General features: G+C 36.9%; 2 protein-coding genes across 8 annotated transcripts; both read right to left on the bottom strand.

Annotated features, from left to right (window-relative positions):
* Nucleotides 1-542: 542 nt before the first annotated feature.
* Nucleotides 543-8,319, bottom strand: LOC127160394 (uncharacterized). 6 transcript variants are annotated; one of them, XM_051103036.1, is made up of 9 exons: nt 8,203-8,309; nt 7,167-7,247; nt 5,076-7,038; nt 4,820-4,983; nt 4,486-4,706; nt 4,181-4,310; nt 3,258-3,358; nt 3,010-3,162; nt 543-1,870 (listed from the first exon to the last, which is right to left on the bottom strand). In XM_051103036.1, the coding sequence occupies exons 2-8, from the start codon at nt 7,191-7,193 to the stop codon at nt 3,024-3,026; spliced, it is 2,745 nt and encodes a 914-aa protein (XP_050958993.1). In that variant the 5' UTR covers nt 7,194-7,247; nt 8,203-8,309; the 3' UTR covers nt 543-1,870; nt 3,010-3,023. The 6 variants fall into 6 exon arrangements, 4 of the variants coding, with proteins under 4 accessions (XP_050958993.1, XP_050958992.1, XP_050958990.1 ...); XM_051103035.1 differs by lacking the exon at nt 543-1,870 and adding an exon at nt 2,043-2,191; XM_051103033.1 differs by lacking the exon at nt 543-1,870 and having other exon boundaries at nt 2,198-3,162; nt 7,167-7,256; nt 8,203-8,319.
* Nucleotides 8,320-11,900: 3,581 nt separating this feature from the next.
* Nucleotides 11,901-16,304, bottom strand: LOC127160397 (uncharacterized). Of its 2 annotated transcripts, none has more exons than XM_051103043.1 (6): nt 15,675-16,304; nt 15,431-15,594; nt 15,137-15,357; nt 14,782-14,911; nt 12,915-13,015; nt 11,901-12,758 (listed from the first exon to the last, which is right to left on the bottom strand). In XM_051103043.1, coding segments are annotated over exons 1-6 (1,224 nt in total). In that variant the 5' UTR covers nt 16,282-16,304; the 3' UTR covers nt 11,901-12,757. The 2 variants fall into 2 exon arrangements, with proteins under 2 accessions (XP_050959000.1, XP_050958999.1); XM_051103042.1 differs by having other exon boundaries at nt 11,901-12,824.
* Nucleotides 16,305-19,255: the final 2,951 nt, after the last annotated feature.

Here is a 19,255-nt window from a genome sequence, read left to right on the forward strand (position 1 = left end):
AAAAAAAAATAATACTTACAGACAATCGTTTCTTACTTTTTAAATGTAAGGGCGTTACAAAAACTTCCAAGGCTCTTTAGATTTGCATGGAAATGAAAAAATACACCCTTCCTTGTTTCCTACAACTGCCAGAACATGTGATTCACTACAGCAACAGAGTACGCTTTTGCTCACTACAGAGTAAGAAGGCCCTTGATTGGGTGTGCAGTAGACTGACTTGTCATCGGGTGCAGGTGGGGCCATATTCACAAAAAAATCCACCAAAAGTTCTCCTGAACAGCAGTAATTAGTAACATTATTACTGTTGTTGTTGTTTTGTTGTTGTGTTCATAGGCACTGTACACACAGAAGACATAAACTTTGTCCTGACTTTAGTATTCAAAAACATGTCAAACATTCAACAAATAGAAATCAAGTCAATACTTTAAGTCAATACAAAATTAAAATTCTATTTTTGCATATCAAATTGATCTAAAACTGGAAAGAATAAGGACATTAAGTGACAGCAAGAGTTGTTTTTTATTGAATTGATAAGTCTTACAGGTATTGAATATTAATAGTTGAATATCATTCTTTTGCAGGCTGCAGTCATTATTTGTTTTTCTTCTCTCTGTATCCCAGGTTGCAAAACAGTATGGAAATGAGGTTCTTATTTTAACACACTCATTATCAAAGTCAGACATTCAACATTTGTCAGTATGATCATTTTGAAGGTTGCTGCTTTTGACAAGTACCCTGTATTGAAGCATAAATAATATTTTTCCTTCACAAAAGGCTTCATTCTTGAATTCCCTACTTTCAACTGTATAAACACGTTTCTGCCTCATTCTGAACCAATCCTGATAAAATGAGAGGTGATTCACTTTAATTGATCAAAAGAGATATATGATTTAAATAAATATTAAAAAATGAAAAATGTAAAAAATGTCTCTAAAGATCATAGGACTGCATTTGTCACCTTTATCACTATTTGATTAGCATGCCTGATCTGAAAATTCCTCTGAAAAATTCTCAGTATTGTTGCAGCCACATCATGCATGGTATCAGCTGTTGCATCCAGAGTTTTGAAAGGCTCTCAGAGTTACAGCATATATCACTATGTAGAGTGATTTAGGTAGTTACAGGTGACAACTGCAAATCTCTGCAGTTCAGCAGGGCTGAAGACATGTTCTGTATATTATATAACAAATCTAATTAAAACATAAAAATGCCAAGGAGATCCCAGAATCTATGTAAAACTACACAGATGTATGATGTAATGCGTATTACTTTGAACCTGATAATGCCATATCACTTCCCAGTCTTTCCTTGTCTGAAAACATTTGCCTCTCCAGAAAAATGCCCAGCTGCTAAAGGAGGGGTTGCTGATGTGCCTTAATTGCAACTGTGTCCATAACAGCACTCAAAGGCTCAGACCAGTGAAGATATGCTCAAATATCTGTGTAAACAGGAGTCAAAGTTTTAAACCTCCTTGAACTCCTACTGGATGTAGCCTTCCTTTAAAGCTCAAAAACCTTCTCCTCTGCATTCCACAGGTAGACCTGCAAGAAGCTGTAGTTGCTTCCCAGAGCCAGGTAGTACCTTTCTTTGAAGGAAAATGGCTGCAGGATCATGGACCCTTTCGAAGGAAGGGCCTGAACGTCTGAGAACCCTTAGCAGTCCAATACAGCACTTTGGAGTCGTGTATCGGTTCATGACCAGATAAAGATCCTCCTTGATCCAGAAACCCTTGACAGCGACTACGTCTTCGATGTTTGAGATCTCCTCTTGCAAGGCAAACTTCTCCAGCTCCACTGGTAGATGACCGGTACTTGAGAAAGGCTCATTAGGATAAGATGGGCCTTACCATCCAAATTCACAAACTCTGCATCTGTATCACAAAACCATTCGTTAAGCGACTGGTAGAAGTAGAAACCCTTCTTTATTCCATATATCGCCCAGCCCTACTGCCAATACATCCACAACATGCTGCTGTAAGCATGTAAAAAATACCACTGCTGCACATAACTGTCAGGGAGTGAACGAGGCGGGGAGCAGGCGGATCCATACGCAAGCTTTTATTGACATGAGACACAGACATGGTCATGCACAGGCAGGGTCGAACACCGGCAAACAGGTATACAGAGGGCAAGACACAAGAATAATCCACGAACAGGCGAGGGTCGATCCACGGCGAACGTAATCCAGGGGGCTAGGCAAAAAACACAATTTGTTGAGTCAGCTTTAAATAATGTGTTACCCTGCAGCCTTAAAATTTTAAGTTCAGTCAACTCAAACAAGTTTAGTCAACTTGAAATGTTGTACTAAGTGAAAACTTAGATATTTGAGTTGACTAAAACAATTTGGTTTGTGAAACTTAAAAGCTGGGCTTGTTACCCAGTTGCCTTAAATTATTTTAAGTTGAATGAACTCAAATATCTAAGCTGTCATTTATTACAAGTTAACATTTCAAGTTGACTAAACTTTTTTTGAGTTGACTGAACTTAAAATTTTAAGGCTGCTGTGTAACAAATTCTTTTAAGTTGAATCAGTAAATTGTTTTTTACAGTGTTGTCAATCAAAATTAATATCTAATATCCTAGTCTTATACCTTATAAATATATTTCCTATCCTTATTCACATAAACATTACATTTCTATTTCTAATAATATAGTTGCTTCTGTTAATAAATGTTATATGTAGAAACTGTAAGATATTTATAATTGAAAAAAAAGTGTGATAAAAGTACTGCCATGAGGAAGCTGTTTACCAGATGTTGACATATTTTTAACAAGATAAACCAATAACTAAAATTACACAGATTATTCTGTTGAAAACTTTACATAACCATGTTTTTCTAGTGTTGCGTCAGTGTTTTTCATTTGTCAGAACCTTGTTTGTAGAGAAGGATGAATCTTTAGTGTTTTAGCTCATTTAAAACAAGGAGTGTGACAATCTTAAAACTATCCCTATATTTAAACTTATTTATGAAATACATTCATGATGCAGAAACAATGTACACAGTTTTACCAAAAATGCAACAATCAGATCTGTGGAGTTGAGCTGAAGAACTTTTTCAAACACGCCCTGGAGTTCCATCCTCTCTCCTTCGCAAACCTGAACACACTCCCAAACAGATCAGGGAATGAAGTCATCAGGTTGATACTCTCTGCATCCTCTGGACTATGAAGAGAAAAAAAGACACCAGAAACAAGGTCTGACACACAATACCACTAAATTGAGTAAATACTGTACATCATGTACAACATGTAACTCACTAATGCTCGTGTAGGTTGCGTATAAATCGCAGCAGGCCCAGTGTGTTCTCAGGATAGGGTTTCTTCTTACCATCCAGTTTCTGGACAAGCTCAGATGGCATCTATCAAAAGAAATATATTTCTATGACATCTCTTGAAGGGTTTGGCATGGTAATGTACATGACAATGTTAATGTGTTTGGTCTTGGCGGAATATATCTGCTTTTGGATGAAATAACCCTTTAAGTAACTGTCATTGATATAACTTTGTTCTCTATTTGTACAGTAAGCTATTAAGAGTAATAAAAGTATGTGCTTCTGACACTGCGTGCAACTGAAATGAACTGCACACTCATCACAGCTAATGAAAACACTGACCTTTGAAATAAACGAATGTGAACATTGAGATTGGGCTGTTCAATATGGCGAACCCCGGGTGAAATGTATTCACATGAGAATGCCTATTTCATTTAAGCCTGCTCTAATGTCCGTTACTGTCTGTGTGTCCTCAGAGCGATTACATGCTCTAGACTGTGTGTTTGCTCCAGCTGTATAAACACAGATGCTTGTTTATGGTTGCTCATTTTTTAAATTGATTAGGCAGAAAAGAGCATTCACTTATCTTAGATTTAGAGATCAGATTCTTTCTGCAGCTGCTACAGCAAGCACTAGCCAAGTATTTAAATGTTGAGCAGTGAGCTCAGTGGCTGCTAACACAAAAAGAACCAATCAGATGCGCTGTGTGATAATGATGTCATATGTCATATTGAGTTTGACCTATCGGACTGCGCCATCTAGAGTTTCATGACAGAACTTTGGATTTACAAAAGTAAAATTATTTTTCAAACCAAGATTATAGCAGACCAATAACTACATTTAAATGATTTTAAATTATTTAATTTATTTATTTGTATGTTCAAATATTTGAACATTGAAGTTACTCACTTTAGTCTTCCATTCAGAAAAGCTTTTTCCCTCTGTGCATTTTTCAGCAGCTTGAAGGAGCTCCTCATCAACATTTTGACAGTTTTCACCCTCTTTCTGGTTTCCAATTTTTTTCAAATACTCCACTCTCCTGACAGAATTTCAAAAACAGTACAATATCATCAGCTGATAAATAAATTATCTAGATACAATGCAAAATTTCATTTAATATAAAACCATAATTTGGTAGTACCATAAGCAGTGTTGAACCTCCCTAGCTTGTTTAGAGTGATAAATGTCATCCCCAAAATCAGTGGAAGATCTACCTGTCATCAGTCCAGAAAAAGGGGTGTGCAAGGGTTTGCTCCACAGTTGGTCTCTTTTTTTCATTTTCATTGATCATCCATTCGACAAGGTCCTCCGCTACATCATCATCCAGATGCTCCAGTGAGTATCTTCCTTCTAGAATGTTGACTTCACAACGTGGACCTTTACCAAATGGATGGTGTCCTCCAGAGAGAATATAGTACACTAACATCCCAGCAACCTTCAAAAAAAAAGCTTACAGTGTTATTATTAGTTTAGAATTTTCACCAAATTCTGTGTTTTTAATTTTAATTATAATAATTACAAAACTACTGACTTAAAAGAAGAAACCACCTGAATGTCGGAGCTCCTTTTGTACCCAGTGTTGGACTCCTCATCTATGGTCTCTTTTGCCTTCCAGAATCTAGTTCCAGCAATGCTTGTTCGTAAAGTGGATTGGCTGAGGTTCAATCGACGACTTATGCCAAAATCAGCCAATCTAGCTTTTCCATTTATGTCTGGGAAACAGGTAAAGAACACTGTCATTTTTAAAGAACAAATGTAGTTTTGATAAATTAATTAAATATTGAAACTTTGGGTTAGTTCCTACCAATCAGGACATTCTGGGGTTTGATGTCACGATGGAGCACTTTGGTTTTCTGGTCGTGTAAAACCTGTAAACTGCAGAGAACTTCCTTCACCAGCTTCTTCAGAACCAAAGTTCTCTCAGCTGTGTCATCTGGTAAATGATCTTGGATATATTCCTCCAGTGTGTACTCACAAAGCTGAAGAACAAGGTATCCGAAATTGTCATCTTCAGCAAAGTCCACATATCGCACAATGGAGGGATTATCGAGCTGTGGAAGTCGTAAAAATTCCTCCTCATTTCTGAGGACTTGGTAATTTGACTTAATCATTCGTTTCACAGCCACCTCAGTGCCGTCATTCCTCAAACCAAGGAAAACTTCTGTTCCATCACTTCCTCTAGCGATCAGAAATTCAGGGTCAAGAACAAGAATAAGGTTTCCCAGTCTGTATGTCTGGCTAGCATCAATGTTAGCTAGCTTTTCAAGCTTGCGCCTCCAACAACAGCTGATTTGACACCACCTTCTTGAGTTCTCATTTGTCTGTGTGAACGGCTGCACACTTGATATTGATTCCTCAATGGATGTGACTACAGAGTCTCTTTTATCTTCCTGCTCACTTTCTTGTGATTCCTCTTGCTGAATTTTTTTCTTCTTCCTCTTCTTTTTCTTCTTCCTGCTTGTAGACAGAGCTGAAGTCTCCTCACATAAACTATCCACTGCACTTGAACCTGCTGGATTTCTCAGTGATTCATCCAACCTTTGCAGCTTCTTTTTCATGACTTCATCCATCTCTGTCTCTGCTTTGATAAGTATCATCTCTGGGATGGGTGACAATCCACACAATGCTACAAATTCAGGAGCAAAGTAATTTATATTGGCCAACAATCCATAGGTCATCATTCCAATCAGACTTGAATAATTAGGATGTGTGAGAGGCAATAGACTTTTGCATAACTTTCCATAGACAGAATGACTGAGTCCTAGTTTCTGCTCAGACGTCTTCTGCATCATGACATTAAGTATCTTTAGAATCAGTTGATTGACTTTTTCTCCTTGTGCATTTCCAGTGTGCTGAAGACTGTTTGTTAGAATAGACACAAGATCATTAAATACCTGAGGAGAAACACTTTCACTGACACACAAAGCAACATACATGCAGTTCAGTGCAAATGTCCAGTATTCCTGAGGGATTTTTGGGAAGCGTTTGATGACTCCCTCAATGTATCTGTCTGCACTCTTTGTATCTTTTAACCACTTGATGGCGCTCTGATTATACTGTTCCGCACTGGGGCCAGGGACAGTCAAATAGAGCTCAAAATAAATCAAATAATCAAAAGGATTCTCTCGAAAGAAATGTTCCTTATACAGTCTGTAAACGTCTGTCTGATTTTTTGTTCGTATAGCACAACTAAAGGAGAGATATAGATGTGCTTTCTCAAACACTTCACCCTGTGATGATAACTGATGAATCATTCTCTCCACTTTTTTATCAAGCTCTGGTTTCACCCCATAGTTCCTTACAGGTGAAGCTCCAGCCTCTATAAGTGCTTTCACAATGTCTTCACGGTAATGATCAACAGCATATTGCAATGGAGTAAAAATCTGCGATTGATATCCATTTGGGTTAGCTTTTGCTGCAAGTAATCTTTTCACAATACTCAGTGAAACTCCAGTTGTAAATGCAGCATAATGTAGAGGAGTTTGTCCATTTGTTGAGCGTATGTTTGGATTAGCCAACTCCTTAAGTAGATGAGAGCAGATTATTTCATTTCTGCATAAAACTGCTGCAGTTAGTGGTGTAACATCATCATTCCAGATTTCAGAAGGATACAGTCCATTAATATCTCTGCCTCTTATTAATTCATGAAGTTTCTTTAACTTGTTTTCTATGATGCATTGTATTAGGGGGTCTGTTTTTCTAGGTACTGGGAGTGGAACCACAAATGGTACTTGGAACTGTAATTCCATGGATGTACTCATTGCAATCTGTAGAGACATGTTAAACAGAAACAAAATTAGAGCCTGAGTATAGCATTATTACTTCTTTCCCAGTCTATATATATTTTTACTTAAAAATCTTACAATTCTGTAATTTCATTAAATTTTAATCTGACCCTTCTCTCTCTTTGGTCTTGCTCCATTTCTTGTCAGGGGTCGCCACAACAGAGTGGTCTTCCTGTCTGCAGAAGACCTTCCTGCCACAACTGAGATTGTCAGTGACAATAAAATGTATGATACTGTTTTGAGAAAATACATTTCAAACACATAAAAACATTTACTAAGTAAAACATTCCAAATGTAAAAGATTCATAAACAAAATGTAACATGAAAGTGTCCTGAGCTCCTGAAATAACAGCATGAGTAGCCTACACTAAAGTATTACTTTTTTACTGTATATTCTCATAAGACACATGTTTTTGCCAATCGTTATAGCAATGGCATATTCATAACTCTAGTTACCCATTTTGACTAGCACATAGCATCTTTTTCACTTCAAGTTCACTTTTGTTGTTTATCAAAATGCAACATAAAAGAGCAGAGTAATCACCAACATAAAGATCAAAACAGTTTACTGGAATAAACAAAAACTGGAATTCTTATTTACATTTGGTCTCCCTGGTGAAAAAACAGCATATGCTGGTAGGTATGTTTTGATGCTGGTTTAAGCTGGACCTTTGCTGGTTTATGCTAGTCCTTAGCTGGTTTAGCAGCTTAAGCCAGCATCAAACATGCCTACCAGCATATGCTGTTTTTTTCACCAGGGCTCCTTTACTTCCGTTTTTTGCGCGCGCTTTTTATTTTCTTGAAAATTAAACCCAGGATGGGTTCCGGACCGATCTCGAAGAGTAGATACGAGTTTCTAAAGAGTAGATAAAAAGTTTCTCCTGTAATCTAAACGCCCGTGCTACAGCCTAAGCATTCACATCAGTCCATACTAGCACGCTCATTACAGAAAGAAATTATTTGAATTATTTGGAGTAGTTTTACATAGCCACCAATGTATATGTGACTGGTTTATATAACTGGTTTGTTTGTCGTTTGATAAGTTTAAATTAAAAGTTGTTAAAATAAAGGAAATGATGCTATATATGCTATATAAATAAACGCTCAGCAAAATGTTCAAATAGAATATAAAATAGTTATATTTACCTATTTTGTTCCAAGAAATCGCAAAACCGTTCCATTAAAGGTAGTCCTATCGGTATTGGTAGCCTATCTGCATCGATAGTACTAGGCATCCAAAAAAATGTGCAATACTTTCCTCATTCCTAAACTCTGTGCACGTCATCTATGCGACGCCTACTTTAGGAAAAGGGAGTAAGAAACCACTAAAAGGTCCCACATCCCATTCAACACTGCAGTTGTGCTTAATTCTGCTACTTCTGTACTGACTCAAAATAAAGGTCTGATCAATCCTATCGATTTGTTTCTTGACCCAGTAAAGTTTATTATGGCATTATTTAATGTCACTTTGATCATATCAAAATCCCTCCCTTTCCAAGGTGGCTATAACCATCTTCATTTCTTTATTCTTTTAAAACACTAACTGTACATTTTATTATTTTAGGAGTGATATATACAGTTTTATAAACAGCAAAACGTAAATTTTTTTTTATAAATTAATAATCAAATGATAACCAGTGTTCATAAGCATTTATTTACATTAGCATTCAAAACATTTCTAACACTCAATGAATGAGAAATCAAATCAGGGATTTACAAAATTAAAATTCTATATCAGATTAAGCTAAAATTTGTGTGAATATCGCCAAAATAAGTCAGACATTCAACATTTGTCACTAGTACTTAAAATAAAAAGCCTTTTACTCATTGCACAGAAAAAGAAAAAAAAATGTTAAGGGGAAAACACACAAGATAGAAGTGATTTTAGGTGATATGAGGTGATGTGTAGCCAAGTAATCCAGTCAGAGTTTGCACTCATGCAAATGCATTTAAAAAAGTTCACACGTGTGTTGGAGTGAAGAGTGAATATTCAAAAATGTAGTCAAGTAGAGAGCAAAAGTTGCTAACATCTTTGATACTCAGTAAAACTACAAAATAGCCCAAAATAAACTTAAGTACAATAAGTAATTATATACTCAAATACTGTACATCACTGAGAAATTCAGAGAGTATCTACTGGGAAGTAAATGCAAGTAAAGAACACCAGGGACATCTTCAGAGTTTATATACTAGTACATTATATAATAATAAACAACTCATTTAGAACATTCATGTTATTTTTTAAACTATTCAGAGACTCCTGTGGATGGCCCTGCTGAGCGGGTCTGGGACCCAGATCTCCAGCATTGGAGGCAGGCGCACTAACAAGGAGGCTAAAGAGCGCAGACATTAACATCAGTTGCTAGTGCACCTCTTGAGATCAGGGGAGTGAGGTTCCCTGCACAGCACCTGCCGATAGCTTCCGTTACACTTGGTCAGTGCGATGTTCCTGGGGAAACTAGGTACAGCACCATGAGGAATGGCTACATGTGGCGCACAGTCTGGCACATCTTGAAGATGTGGCAGAATATCAACAACAACATTATAATAACCAGGTTGTGACAACCCATTTGTATGTCTGTCATCTTTAGGTTGAATTGCTCCGCCTCCCAATTGATTGCCTTTGGATGGGTTTTGTCGAGGACACCTGTTGCCGGGTTCCTGTCTGGCCTTCTAAAAGGCAGCATCACAACTGGCCAGCGGGAGCTGCACGCGGGATTTGATTTCGTTTGGTTTCCTTTTATCTTTTTTTATTTTACGCATCCAACACTCATACAGCCCATTACATGGTCATGCATTCACTTAACTCTACACTACTGATTCTTGACTGTCTCACGCTACATTGTTTCATTTCTGTATAGTTCTAATATGTTAATACATTTTGTGTATTATTTGCACTTTCTCATGTGTCCCCGTTGTTGTTACATCCTTTTCGAGCCGTGGGGCGTAACACAGGTACACAACACTGGTTTAAGCAAAGGGCAGCCGATTTATTTGAAAGACCACAGCCACCATCGGGTGACTGAGATGAGGTCAGCTCGACTTGGAGATCAGCCTTCTAAACTGGTAATATCCCAGCCATGTCTGCAATCTGCTGTCCAAGGAGTTGAAATTGATAGCGAAAAGGAGGATTGCCTGGCCTTCCTGAGTATGGAAAGATCCATTTTGTAAGTTGTTTGTTTGCCAGAGAGCGTGTACCATTTTTTAACCCCTGCTAGACAAAAAACTGTCCACGACATGAACTTGGATACGCAGGGAGATGATGCCATCCCAGCCAGTGACAGACCTGGACAAGAGATGTTGCAGTCTTCTGCCCCTCTAGCCAGCGGTCAGAGAGTTGCCACAAACTCAAGGTGAGATACCGTGAGTTTGGTTTGTTACCAAAGTTATGCTTAACGTGCAGCCTTTTCTTTCTCTTACACCTTTTCATACAGGGTAATTTATTGACTCACCGTGGGGAAAATGGGCAAGAAAGTATTTACTGTTGCGGTACCTCCTATGGGCTGATGGTTGTGTATGAGCATTGAATAACCGTATTCCCTCTGTATTCGGAGTTTGGTTGTGAGATTGAGCACCGAGATTTGGTAACTGTGGTTTACTGCAGCGGACTTCCGCTAAAGGGCAGATCAGCCACTGTTTCTTGTGTATTTAAGTTTTATTGAATTGGATTAAATATTGTTTATTTTGATTTTCAGTGTGGTTTTCCTCCTCAATTAACTTGTTACAAAGTGTTTTGTGGTTTTGTACAGGGCCAGGCCTGCATCAACACTTAGCCTTCTCTGGTGTAGGTGATCTGATGGCGTGGCAAAGGTTGTGTGGTGTGTATCAGACAGCTGGCACTGTAGTGTAAGGGAAACAGGTCAGTTTAGCTAATTTGAACAGAATCACTGTTCTAAGGCTGATCACCGAGTCGGCCAGTGATTCATTGAACGAGCCATATAACATTAACTCTGCAATAGGTATTAATATCCAAAATATCATGAAACCAGCATTTATTAGAACAGTAAAAAGACCGTCAGTTTAAGACATTAACTTGTAAGCACAAAACACAAGATACTTCTCTTTTCTATATAAATAAGACTTTACTGGATAAATCTAGGACATATAAACTAATCTAGCACATATGCATTCACACAAGTTGCAGAAAGAACGAAAGTAAAAAACAGAATGAGTTTTGAAGAGTGAAAATATGAAATCCCAAGATTGTAGAGATATATGCAATTGCTTAGACCTGAACAACCATCAGTCATCTAATTAACCCTTGCCCTGAGTTTCTCAATAAGGCTATTAAACTTTATCGTAAATGCACCAGTTTAGCTACAATCTGGAGGTTGTACTTGTGTTGCCTTCACGTTAAGGGATTCCCTTTGTTGTCATCCTTGCAGAACGGGGTTTCCCAAGGTTGCTGATTGGCTGGAAGTTCAGTAGTCATTAGAAGTGACGTCTTGGGCATTGACTGAAGATGAGGAGTTGTGGGCTGGTTGAAGTTTTTGGCAGACACAGACTCAAGGTCGGATTCAAAGAGACACAGCATTGTGGCAAAACTTAACTCAGAACACAAAACTCTCAACGTAAAGAAAGAATAAAAGAATGTAACGGGACTAGAAGAGCGCTCAAAGAACGCAAAAAGTGATGTCAAAAAACAGTGGCAAAAAGGGATGGCTAAAAGCCAAATAGGCAAAAAGCTAAATTAGTTTTTAAAGGGGTCATATGATGTGATTTCATGTTTTCCTTTGTCTTTGAAGTGTTACAAGCTGTTCGTGCATATATAAGATCTGTAAAGTTGCAAAGATTAAAGTCTCAAATCCAAAGAGATATTCTTTATAAAAGTTAAACGGCTCATTCAAACACGCCCCCACGTCTACATCACTGTGTGGGAAGATTTGCGTGACTCCGCCCACATGTATATGCAAAGAAAGAAGGCGTAACTTTTATTCTGTAGTACTGTTGCAGCTGCTGCCATCTTGCGGAGACACTGTGATCACAACATGGTAAGGGGCGTAACATTTCCGTCACACGCTTGAGGTATTCCGCCAATCACAATGCACTGAATACACAAAATAATGTTCTTTTTAGAAACATCATATGACCCCTTTAAACTCGGCTGTTGGACACATCCCAAATGGTGTCTTGACCATTTAGACTTGTGATTGATTAGTGTGGGTTACATACACGATATGGAGTTATGCATTGGACTGATATTCGTTTATAAGTCCTTTTGAGATCATTTTGGCGCATCTACATATGCAAAAGACAGTCTCTGTGTCGTTCTTTTAATGTGAGGACGTGTTCTCTGAGGAACAAAAAGGTCAAAAGGTCTAGAAGGAGCCTGGGCTTTGTCCTGAGTGGGGGGGGGGGACCACCCAACAAAGTCTCTACTGATGATTTCCTCAAGTGATGTCAAGTGATGGTCATAATGTGCTTTGTCTTTGACCATTAATTTGGTTACTTGCTCCAAATTTGACAATCTCCTTCCTGAGTTGAAATTATCAGTAAGTGGTTTTTTTGTTGTTGCAAGTGTTGTTCAGAGCTGCTAGTCGGTGGACTTGCTTCAGACTGGCTGGCACTAGGATCCCATTTACGATCATCCATGTCGTCATATACATATGAAAACCAAAAATGACAACAATCAGATCTGTGGAGCTGAGCTGAAGAACGGTTCCAGACCCAGCCTGGAGTTCCATCCTCTCTCCTTCGCAAACCTGAACACACTCCCAAACAGATCAGGGAATGAAGCCATCAGATTGATGCTCTCTGCGTCTTCTAGACTATTTTGAGAACAAAACACCAAACATGTTCTGACATGCAATAATACTACTTTATTTTGGTATAAATACAATGTATTACATGTAACTCACTAATGCTCGTGTAGGTTGCGTATAAATCGCAGCAGGCCCAGTGTGTTCTCAGGATAGGGTTTCTTCTTACCATCCAGTTTCTGGACAAGCTCAGGTGACAACTGAGAAAAGAAATATATTTACAAATACAATTTATTTTTTAAACCAAGATTAAAGCTGGCCATGCTCTATATTCATCTGATTTTGCATTCAGCTGATGAAAGTCTTGAAGACATTAAGCCAAATGTTTGAAGTTGTTACAATTTTCATTATTTTATTATGTAAACATTTGTTAAAGGGGTCAAAAGAGTTGTAAAAATTCTGAAAGTCTTTTAGAGCTCATAATTTGTTTAAACAAAATAACACATTACACATTAATGAATAAATCAGTATATATAAAACTATTTAATTTTATTTCATGTAATAATTTAATTTAAGTGTCGTGTTTGTGTTTTTTTTTTTTCTTTTATTCATGTAAGTTATAGCTTCTGACTTTTAAATCAAAACATACTCACACTTTTATGACATCAGTTACTGCTTTATTTAATCAGAATTTAATATATGTGTATTTTACTTTCATTTTAATAGAAGTAGGCCTACAGCAACCCCCTACAGCATGCGTCAAACTTAAGGCCCCTGGGCCCATTATGGCACGCCACCATTTTATGTGACCCATGGGAGCATATGATTGTCTTAAAATAAAAATCTATGCTGATTTATATCATGAATTATAAAAGCGTGTATCAATACCACAAGTTTCTGTTTCTATTTGGAGTGAATATGCAGAAATTGACTTTGGTGTGCATATGATACACAATAGTTAGGATTAGGACAGTGGGGTATTTCTATCTTTTATATTTTAGTCTTTAGCGTACCGGCATTTTTTCATGGGAGTGGTGGTGGTTACGTTGCAATATTGGAAATATTTCTGTTTTAAACCATGAAGGCGAGCCAATGGATATCACACAAGCAACGTGCAAACTTTCCGCAAGAGTTATGTTGGTAAACGCAAGTCAATTTACTATACAGAAAGTGAAACTGAAAAAAACTGATGGCGATTTCTAACCCTGCATTAACGGTGCATATATAGACGACGAGAGACTAATCTACTTTAACAATAACAATATATAACTGTCTTAAACTACCCCTTAATATTTCTCTTGTATACTAAAAACAAGAGAAGTGTATTTCCCATTAAACAGGTTGTTTTCGAAAATCTGCGCATGAAATAAAGATTCTCTTAAAATTTTTTGATGTCTGCAGTGTTAATCATTTTACTTATAGGCATACAATTCATTGTACAAATTAATAGACCCGTAAAAAAAAAAAAAAAAAAATTAAGGCCAGAAGCCTAATCTGTACCAATCGGTGATGTGTTATGAAATTATTGTGGGGAAAATTAGGCTAATTTAACTAATTGTAAGAAAAATGTAACATGCCTACATTAACTGGAAATGCTAAATCCTCTTAATATTGCCAATATTTGATGCTTTTGACATATACAATATTTAATAACTTAATATAACAATAACTTAAGTAATAATAAAATAAAGAAACAGTTATTTAACAATATGTTAAGGGTGCGTCATTCTGTATTTTTATTCTCAGTTTAAATGCAGCGATCTAAAACAGTGAATCTAAACATTATTCAGGCAAAACTTCACCTTAAGAATGAGCCAACTCTGTTGACCTGATCTAATCGCTAGCACACCCTGAGCACACGAGTCGATGTATTTCCTTTTATCGGCAAGACATATCGGCATAATTTTTACATATTTACATTAAAAGCCATTATTGGCCGATTACAATATCAGTCCGATAATAATTGTGCATCCCTAACATATTTATATAAGCATGTTTGAAATTTTTTTACATTGAAGTTACTCACTTTAGTTTTCCATTTAGAAAAGCTTTTCCCCTCTGTGTATATTTTAACAGCTTGAAGGAGCTCCTCATCAGCATTACGACAGTTCTCGACCTCTTTCTGGTTTCCCAGTTTTTTTATATACTCCACTCTCCTGACAGGATTTCAAAAACAGTACAGTATCATCAACTGATATGAAGAAAATCCAGATACAATGCAACTTCCCCTTCATTTAATATAAAACCATAAGTTGCAAGTATCTTAAGCAGTGCTGAACCTCTCTGGCTTGCACCAGAATTACAGATCATGACTTTAATAAGATCATGTGTTGGTTGTTAATTTTAGAGTTATGAATTTCATTGCCAAATTAGTGTTTTACCTGTCATCAGCCCAGAAGAAGGGGTGTGCGAGGGTTTGCTCCACAGTTGGTCTCTCGATTGGATCTTCATTGATCATCCATTCAACGAGATCCTTCGCTACATCATCATCCAGATGCTCCAGTGAGTATCTTCCTCGTGAAATGTTGTACTCACAATCCACATCTTCACCAAACGGATGGTGTCCTCCAGAGAGAATGTAGTAGACTAACATCCCAGCAACCTTAAAACAGGTTACAGTGTTACTAGTAATTCGGATTTAGTACATTTTTAACTGATAAATACTAAAAACATACCTGAATGTCTGAGCTCCTCTTGTCCCTAGTGTTGAACTTCTCATTTATAGTCTCCATTGCCTTCCAGCATTCAGTTCCAGCAATGCTTGTTTTTAAAGTTGTTTCATCCTGTTTCAGTCGAAGACTTATGCCAAAATCAGCCAGTCTGGCTTTTCCAGTTATGACTATAACAAATAGAAAGTTCAAATTTAAAGTAATTTAAAGAAAAAAAAATTCTAATTAATTTCACAAGTTTAGCACGTACCAATCAGGACATTCTGGGGTTTGATGTCGCAATGGAGCACTTTGGTCTGCTGGTCGTGTAAAACCTTTAAAATGCAGAGAACTTCCTTCACCAGCTTCTTCAGAACCAAAGTTCTCTCAGCCGTGTCATCTGGTAAATGATCTTGAATATATTCCTTCAGTGTGTACTTACGAAGCTCAAGAACAAGGTATCCGATATTCACATCCTCAGTGCCATCATCCCTCAACCCAAGGAAAACTTGAGCTCCATCACTTCCTTCAAATTCAGGTTCAGGAACCAGAGTAAGAGCTGGCAGTTTGTATGTCCTGCTGGCATCAGTGTTAGCTAGATTTTCACGCTTGGACCACCAACGACGGCTGGTTTGATGCCACCTTCTTGAGTTCTCATTTGTCTGTATGAACGGCTGCTCGTTTGAATTTGATTCCTCATCTGATGTAACTAAAGTGTGACAGTTCATCACTGAATACAGTTTTTCACACAAACTCAGTAACTCCTCAGTCATCTTCTGCTTAATGACATTGAGTGTCTTTAGTATCTGGTCAATGTTTTTTTCTCTTTGTGTTTTGCTAGGTCCTGCTACGACTGGGATCTGCCTTGGGAATGCCATGGTTCGTCAAATACTCACTGATCTGTAGAGACATGTAATTCAGGCACTGAGTATAGCATTATCACTTCTTTTCTTCTTTCTTTACATTGTTAATAGACAGCATTAATCTTAATTTTAAAAAAATCCTTAAATTCTGCGATTATCGTGTCATATGTATTCATTTCAGTAAATTGTATTTTTATCTGACTAAAATGGCATATAATATTGTCAATGAAATTAAAATGTTCTGAGGAAATACATTTGAAACACTTAAATTATTTTTAAACATTTAAAGTAAAACAGTTCAACAGTTAAACATTCCAACTATTCCAAGGATTCATTCTGAGCTTCTTAAAATAAAATGAGTACATTGAAGTTATTATTATTATTATTATTATTATTTTGCTGTTTTTAAAAAATATTCCTTAAAACTATTATTTATTGTTCCATGTTTTACAGACTTTTACTTTTACAACTTTAGTTACACATAACAAGCACTAGCACATACATTTCAGTTCAAGTTGCTGCATTCACTTTTGTTGTTTGTCCAAATGCAAGTTAAAAACAGCAGAGCAATCCCCAACAAAGGGTAGATTGGGGGAAAATGCCCCCTTAAGGACTGTGTAATTTTTTTTCTGTGAAACAAAAGTTCAGTTTGTTCAGAAAAGTTATCATAGTTTTAGTAACGATGACATCAATTATAAACCAAGTATGAAAAATGTCCAGAGTTTTCATGTTATTAGAATTTTAACAAAAAATGAATTTGTACCAAAGGGGGCGTTTTGCCGCACAAGTTGGGGTAAAATGCCCCCCAGTCTTACAAAGCACTTTGCTTTATACATTTACAGCAAAATCAGAGTACAGGCAGTTTTAGCCTAAAAATTAAAAAGAATATAATCAAATAATTATGAATTACAAAATTCAAAAACAAGCTTTAAAACACTTTTTTTCTTACTGCTGAAAATAAAATCATTTACTGTGAAATCTGTTTTCTCTACGGTACATCACCAGTGTTTCAAAAGTGTAAAAATTATCATGACTTCATCTTATTTTCCAACACTCTTCCCTGATATGAAGATCAAACCATTCTGAACATGTTAAGTGGAACAAAAATTCATTTTGGATCAATCTATCGTTATGGCCAATTTATTCCCTTGAACCTAACACAATGTACAGTACTGCTGCAAATAAGTTTTTTTTTTTTCAGTAACCAGTTGTTTAACTTACACTTTTGATATTATTAATTATCTTAAGTATAATATATAGGGGGAGAGCGGGGACGAAAGAAACACGTTTCATATACTGCTATTAGGGGTGTGCAAAGCAGCCGGTATTTGTATCTGTATTTGTATTTGTTGAGGGGGGAAAAGTATTTGTATTTGTATTTGTATTCGAGTAAAATTCAAAATAGGCGTAAAAATCCTTTTTTTTTTTTTTTTGTGTTACACTTCTACACACTTTTTTTTTGGCTGGTGGAGGACCAAGAGATGGCTCAGCAGCAGCCACACTCTTTTCTATTTGGTTGCCCAAATCCATGTGAGGAGTTTCAACTAAGGTAATGAGTGACGGGAAGCTATGCTAAGGTTAATTGGGGAGTCGCTCTCTAAACGTGGGGTATTAAAATTGCTTTTGAATGCGCGCGGCCGCGCGCGCGTTTTACTTTCGGTTTCGTTTTAACGATGGCGCGAAACTCTCTGCGGTGCTGACCGTCCATTCTACAATACAAGACATTAATTTAACAAAACAATTTAAAAGTGGTGGGACACAAACGGGATTCTGAAAAGTGTGTCCCCAGTGGAAATTACGCCCCTGTGTGAGTGGAGTTATCATTTGATGTGAATGTATGCCAGGATGTGCGCTGTAGCACAAAATATAGTATATTTCTTCAAAAGCAGATTGTGGAGACATTTTAATTGTCCACAATCAAAAATCGTCATATCACACACCCCTAATTGCAATGTAGTTTGTGCAAATCTGGAACAGATGTTGGTTAAGAGAGAAAAAAACGGCCGGTTCCGAGTTTCAGCGGAGCGCAGTGTCAGTGACAGGGAGTGATTGACGGCTAATATCTAAAATCTGCATTAAAGTTAAGAATGTACAGATCAGGTTTAGTTAGTTTTGTAATGTCGGAGAGAACGGCGAAGCTGTCACTGTATCAGCTCACAGCAGTCTGGGCAGTAGTTCGGCTAGCGAAAGTTTTGTAAAGAAATAAAAACAAGTCGCACCACAACGATTTCTCGCACTCGCACAAATGCTTCCAAATATATTTTGAGGTCGCGCAGATTAAATTTTGGGAGCATACCCAACAAACATGAGACGTCCACCCGACGTGCAGATCATGTCTATATTGCGTCGGTCGGTCCAGGACCACATTTGTACTTCTACACGACGTGCAAATCCAGTACGGTATCTGGACGTCGGACTACGACGTCCCTTGGACGTAGATATGCAGTTCAAAATTTGAACGTATATGAAGGGGTTTTCCTGGACGTCTGTAGAACGTGCAGAACAGGTTCAGGAAATCGACTTGAGAACTTTTTTATACAATTAAACATGACAAAGTTCTGACTTAAAAAAAAAAATTAAATATCATTTTTATAAAACATTTACGTGTTAAAACAGTGTAATATTTGTATAAAAACATCATGATAGTAACATAATGCGGCCATTTAATTATTTTATTAATATTATTAATATTATTTATTTTTTTATGTGTAGTATTTTTCACTGGGACATTGACAAACAGCCGCTTACATCTATGTGTGATTAAGTTCAAGTTTAAGTTAAATAGATGTAAAGAGATTTAAATATAATAGATAAATATATTTAAATATTTAATAATAATACAGAATATTAACACAATATTATTGTTTATTGTATATTTTAATAATACTTATGTATTTAATAAATTAATTTAAATTTAATTTAATAAATAGATCTCTATTTAAACGTGCGCTCGCGTGAGGGGCATTAACGTAGTGACGTAAAACGTGAT

This window comes from Labeo rohita, unplaced genomic scaffold (genome assembly GCF_022985175.1).
Source record: "Labeo rohita strain BAU-BD-2019 unplaced genomic scaffold, IGBB_LRoh.1.0 scaffold_343, whole genome shotgun sequence".
Lineage (NCBI taxonomy): Eukaryota > Metazoa > Chordata > Actinopteri > Cypriniformes > Cyprinidae > Labeo > Labeo rohita.

Coding starts and splice junctions, on each gene's coding strand:
- LOC127160397 (XM_051103042.1), bottom strand. CDS start 16,281: ATGGCATTCCCAAGGCAGATCCCAGTCGTAGCAGGACCTAGCAAAACA. Junction 15,358..15,430: donor AGAGGAGCTCAGACATTCAG/GTATGTTTTTAG, acceptor ACCTGTTTTAAG/GTTGCTGGGATGTTAGTCTA. Junction 13,016..14,781: donor TTTCTAAATGGAAAACTAAA/GTGAGTAACTTC, acceptor TTCTTTTCTCAG/TTGTCACCTGAGCTTGTCCA.
- LOC127160394 (XM_051103036.1), bottom strand. CDS start 7,193: ATGGAGCAAGACCAAAGAGAGAGAAGG. Junction 7,039..7,166: donor AAGACCAAAGAGAGAGAAGG/GTCAGATTAAAA, acceptor ATGTCTCTACAG/ATTGCAATGAGTACATCCAT. Junction 4,311..4,485: donor TTTTTCTGGACTGATGACAG/GTAGATCTTCCA, acceptor AAATTCTGTCAG/GAGAGTGGAGTATTTGAAAA.